The sequence below is a fragment of the Denticeps clupeoides genome, chromosome 1 (genome assembly GCF_900700375.1).
Source record: "Denticeps clupeoides chromosome 1, fDenClu1.1, whole genome shotgun sequence".
Taxonomy (NCBI): domain Eukaryota; kingdom Metazoa; phylum Chordata; class Actinopteri; order Clupeiformes; family Denticipitidae; genus Denticeps; species Denticeps clupeoides.
In genome coordinates this window covers 21,251,272-21,255,548 of record NC_041707.1, presented here as the reverse complement: position 1 = coordinate 21,255,548, position 4,277 = coordinate 21,251,272, and the positions used below count along the sequence as shown (strand labels likewise).

Sequence of the window (4,277 nt, the reverse complement as noted above, 5' to 3'; positions counted from 1 at the left end):
CCAAGACATATGCCCAAGTTTATTTTATTTTAACCCAAGTGATTGGTTAAAAAGGATGGCTAAAACGACATTAATTTCAACACATCGTGTGCATACATTCATTTAGTAGTTTTTACTCAAGCAAGCATACTTACATTTAAAAAAGTTAATAAAACATCTATTTTTGGGTGTAGCTAACTGGCCGAGATAATTCAAAATAAGCTTAAAAAAATAATGAATTACCCCAGTAAAACAAATTGAACCAAATTAAAATCACACCCAGTTCTCAGCCAGAAATGAGAACATTTCTACTAAGAAACCTTCAGTTTGGCCAGAAAGGATAATGTGCAAAACGGAACAGAGTGGAAGATGCATTAAACAGCTTTGTCTCAGATCGTGAATATTACAGCCCAGCGTTGATGATATTTCCCCCTCGAATCTTCTTCTCTCTTGACATCTGGCACCAGACACAAGGCCCGCAGAAGAAAGAATTTACACAGTCGTTGCATATACTGCCCTGTAAAAATAAAAAATAGTGTTGTGTGGGTCAGTGGTGAAGCCAAATCCCCAGACCATACATGCACTTCAATGTAGAGTAATGACAATTCAATTAGATAAAAAATTCCACTACATCCAATACAGGCAATACATTCTATAAATATTCCAGTCTATATACAGTACAGGCCAAAGGCTTGGACAGACCTTGTCATTCAATGTGTTTTCTTTATTTTCATGACCATTTAGATTGGTAGGTTCTCACTGAAGGCATCAAAACTATGAATGAACACATGTGGAGTTATGTACTTAACAAAAAGTGGAGACCTGGTCTCCACAGTCACCGGACCTGAACCCAATCGAGATGGTTTGGGGTGAGCTGGACCACAGAGTGAAGGCAAAGTGGCCAACAATTGTTAAACACCTCTGGGAACTCCTTCAAGACTGCTGGAAAACTATTTCAGGTGACGACCTCTTGAAGCTCATCGAGAGAATGCCAAGAGTGTGTAAAGCAGTACTCAGAGCAAAGGGCGGCTATTTTGAAGAAACTAGAATATAAAACATGTTTTCAGTTATTTCACCTTTTTTTGTTAAGTACATAACATTGTTAAGTACACATAACATGTGTTCATTCATAGTTTTGATGCCTTCGGTGAGAATCTACCAATGTAAATGGTCATGAAAATGAAGAAAACACATTGAATGAGAAGGTGTGTCCAAACTTTTGGCCTGTACTGTATATATTGCAAAATATATAACTTGCTGGTGGCTGGTCCATTCCATTTTACCTGAATTCCATAACGCTGGCGCATAGTTGCTCTCATGCTGATTGTGATTGGAGGAATGATGCCAAATAAGTCCAGCAGTGGGAGACAGAGACATTCTCCCAGATCATTGGTAGTCTTGCAGGCAAAACACCAGAAGCACCAGAATCCAAAACAGCCTACAGAAAATTTTTGAGTTTTGAAATTATACATATAAAGCAAATGCAATAATAACCCGCTTTGCCGTGTCCAGTGCTTATACCAGCATGCAAAAACACATCCATGCAAACACTCACATGATGACATATCTTCACAGCAGTCACAGATCCCCGTGCTCCACTGGTTTGAGGTTTGCACCACAAAAGTTTGTGGCTGAGTGAGGATGACCGCGTTTGTCATGATGAAAACCTAGCTGAAGAAAACAGAATGCACCATATGGATTAATGTGACAGCAAGCACATAACAAAAACCTTTATGTAACCTGGAAGGAACTATAGGGAAACAGTATTTTGTAGTCAAAGTGGTATACTATTTACATCAAAATGTAAAATAAATTACAGAATGGAAAAAGTTATATATAATAAATAAAAGACAAAATATTGTAAATACTCTGTATGAGAGCAATTACAGCTGATTGTAATGTTTTCCGCTTACAGGTTCTTTGCTCCACTTCTGCACCCTTTGTCTACTAATCTACTGTAGGTGACTGCAGGTTCATCTAACTGTGAAAGGGAGGCAGTGTCTTTACTTACCTGTCCACCAAACTGGCAAGTGTAGAAAAGTCTGCCTCACTGTGAAATTTGTTAAATGTCAAAAATACTCAGTCTTGGACACACCCCAAACACCGCCCACCGCCCACACAAAACAGACACAGTAGAAGACCTGAAGTATAATTGTCAACCATCATCTATTTAAATGTAGACTAGCCTGTAGACTTCCAAATCAGTCTGAGAAGAGCCTAAAGATCTGATGGAGAAATAGGGAGTTCCTGCAAATAGGAAAAAAAATTGACTCGAGTTTCTGCTGTACATAAGAAGTATCTTCAACCATATTGTATGAACCTTGCCACCACCTTGTCTACTCAGACCTCAACATTGTTATGCTACTTCCATTATACAGGCCACTCGACAGACATGCCAAGCCTGTTTGGTAGAAACTGAAGACCACCCCTCCCGCTACCGAGAACTGCTGCGTGAGGAAAATCTCTGCTCAGAGTTAGACTATGTAAAGCTGCCTGTCCCAATAACATAGAGACTATGAAGAGCACCATGAGCACCTATATGACCTTGCTGCCCTACAGTGCATCTGTTACTGCATCACTGCTTGCTCTACATATTGCTATTGTCCATTTAAATCATTCAATGCAGTCAAAAGAGGAAAACCAGATGAATTGAAGAAAAAGTGAAGAATGATTAAGGTAATGTAGATCCAAATGCCTTTAAAAAGTGTAACCACAGGCCCTATGTTGATTTTTTTCCTCAGTAATGTTCTACTGCTACACCATGATGATAAGCATGTCAAGTGACATGTCTACTACAAATATCAAAGCGTTTAAAGTAGTAGCTTTTCTAATTGAAAGGGGAATGCTTATATGTTTAACCGAGCAAAAAAATGGTCACAGGAACAGTGGAACTGTACATTCATGTTGTTTGTCATAAACAAACACTCACTCATCCACTCACTTATTCACGCTTAAGACCCTTTCCTGAATTCTGTCTTTTCCACAACAAGGCAGATGAGAACCTGGTTGCATAAATGGGCAGAGGGTCGGAGACCCTCACAGGTTCCTCTGAGGGTAGCAGGCCCATAATCACCTTCCCTCTCCATGGAACCAGAACTTCTAACATTACCCATGCAGCACCCTGCTTTGGTGTCAGTCACAGCAAAATAACATCAGCTGAGCATGGAAGGCATGATGGTACAAGCACTGAAGTCACGTTCCCTGTTTACATGTGGTTTTATTTATGACAAACATGCTGTGTTTAATGAGTCATTCATTTTTCTTGTTATGAAATAAGTGAATCATTAAATTTTTTTTTAAACATTAGGTAATGAAGAATCTTTTTTCTCTGTTCACCAAACTGATGAGTGTCTCTTTTTATCAGGTGACTGCCCTGGTTTAAGCAAAAACAAACTCTTTGACACCTATAATTACTGATTTATCAATTGGACATCATGGGCGTTTATGAAATTCAGCAGCATTCATGCACATTCTGTTTAGCATCATCTTGTATTCTTCTTAGCTCAGTGCCACACATTTTGCGGTGCCCGCTACTGGACCACTATACCACTATAATATACTGGTACATGACAATGTTTCGGTGGTGACAGACAAAGTGGAATAAACAACCTTGTGGGCAATTAAACCTTGACCAAGTTTTACATTATCAAAGGGTATCTTAACATTCCTTGTTGGACATTGTCCCAATGACATGGTCCCAATTTCTTTCGAGTTTGCATGATGTATTTGAGTTCACTTATTCATGTACAAACATAAACAGGCTGTAGGGGTAAGATCCATGGGATTTGTTTTGGAAACTTTTTTTATTGACAAGTACTATCCTAGTGCCATTTCCAAATAAACACAGAGGAACGTGATGCTGATGCCTTTCCTGAAATATTAATAATATTTCACAACTTGGTACCATCGTACACTAATACACAAATAATGTGGTGAGACAATAAAATAGTGCTTGGTTTTCCTTACATATTTTTGTAATCAAACAACACAATTCTTTCTCAAGAAGCAAGTAACAAGTTCTTTTTTTAGCAAATTTGGCTGTGTTGACAACCATCTTAAGCATTCCGCTTACACAAAGGTTGTGGGAACCCATGTGAGATTCGTATCAAAACCTACGCACTGGTGCATCTCACCCACCAGCACTGCTGTTTAAATAATTCAAGTCTCAACATCTGCCTGAACAAAAGTCCATTCATTGTCATTTCAGCCTCACTCAGACTGCAGTATGTGTGAAAGGTTCTTCGCCTTCATTTTGTATGTTAAAATCTTTCAAGTTGACCATTGTCCAGTATATACTT

At 38.7% G+C, this 4,277-nt stretch overlaps 1 protein-coding gene across 1 annotated transcript; it reads right to left on the bottom strand.

Moving 5' to 3' along the window:
• Nucleotides 1–382: 382 nt before the first annotated feature.
• On the bottom strand, nt 383–2,010 carry LOC114799669 (cornifelin homolog). The gene is made up of 4 exons (XM_028996469.1): nt 1,991–2,010; nt 1,535–1,650; nt 1,263–1,417; nt 383–496 (listed from the first exon to the last, which is right to left on the bottom strand). The coding sequence occupies exons 2-4, from the start codon at nt 1,635–1,637 to the stop codon at nt 383–385; spliced, it is 372 nt and encodes a 123-aa protein (XP_028852302.1). The 5' UTR covers nt 1,638–1,650; nt 1,991–2,010.
• Nucleotides 2,011–4,277: the final 2,267 nt, after the last annotated feature.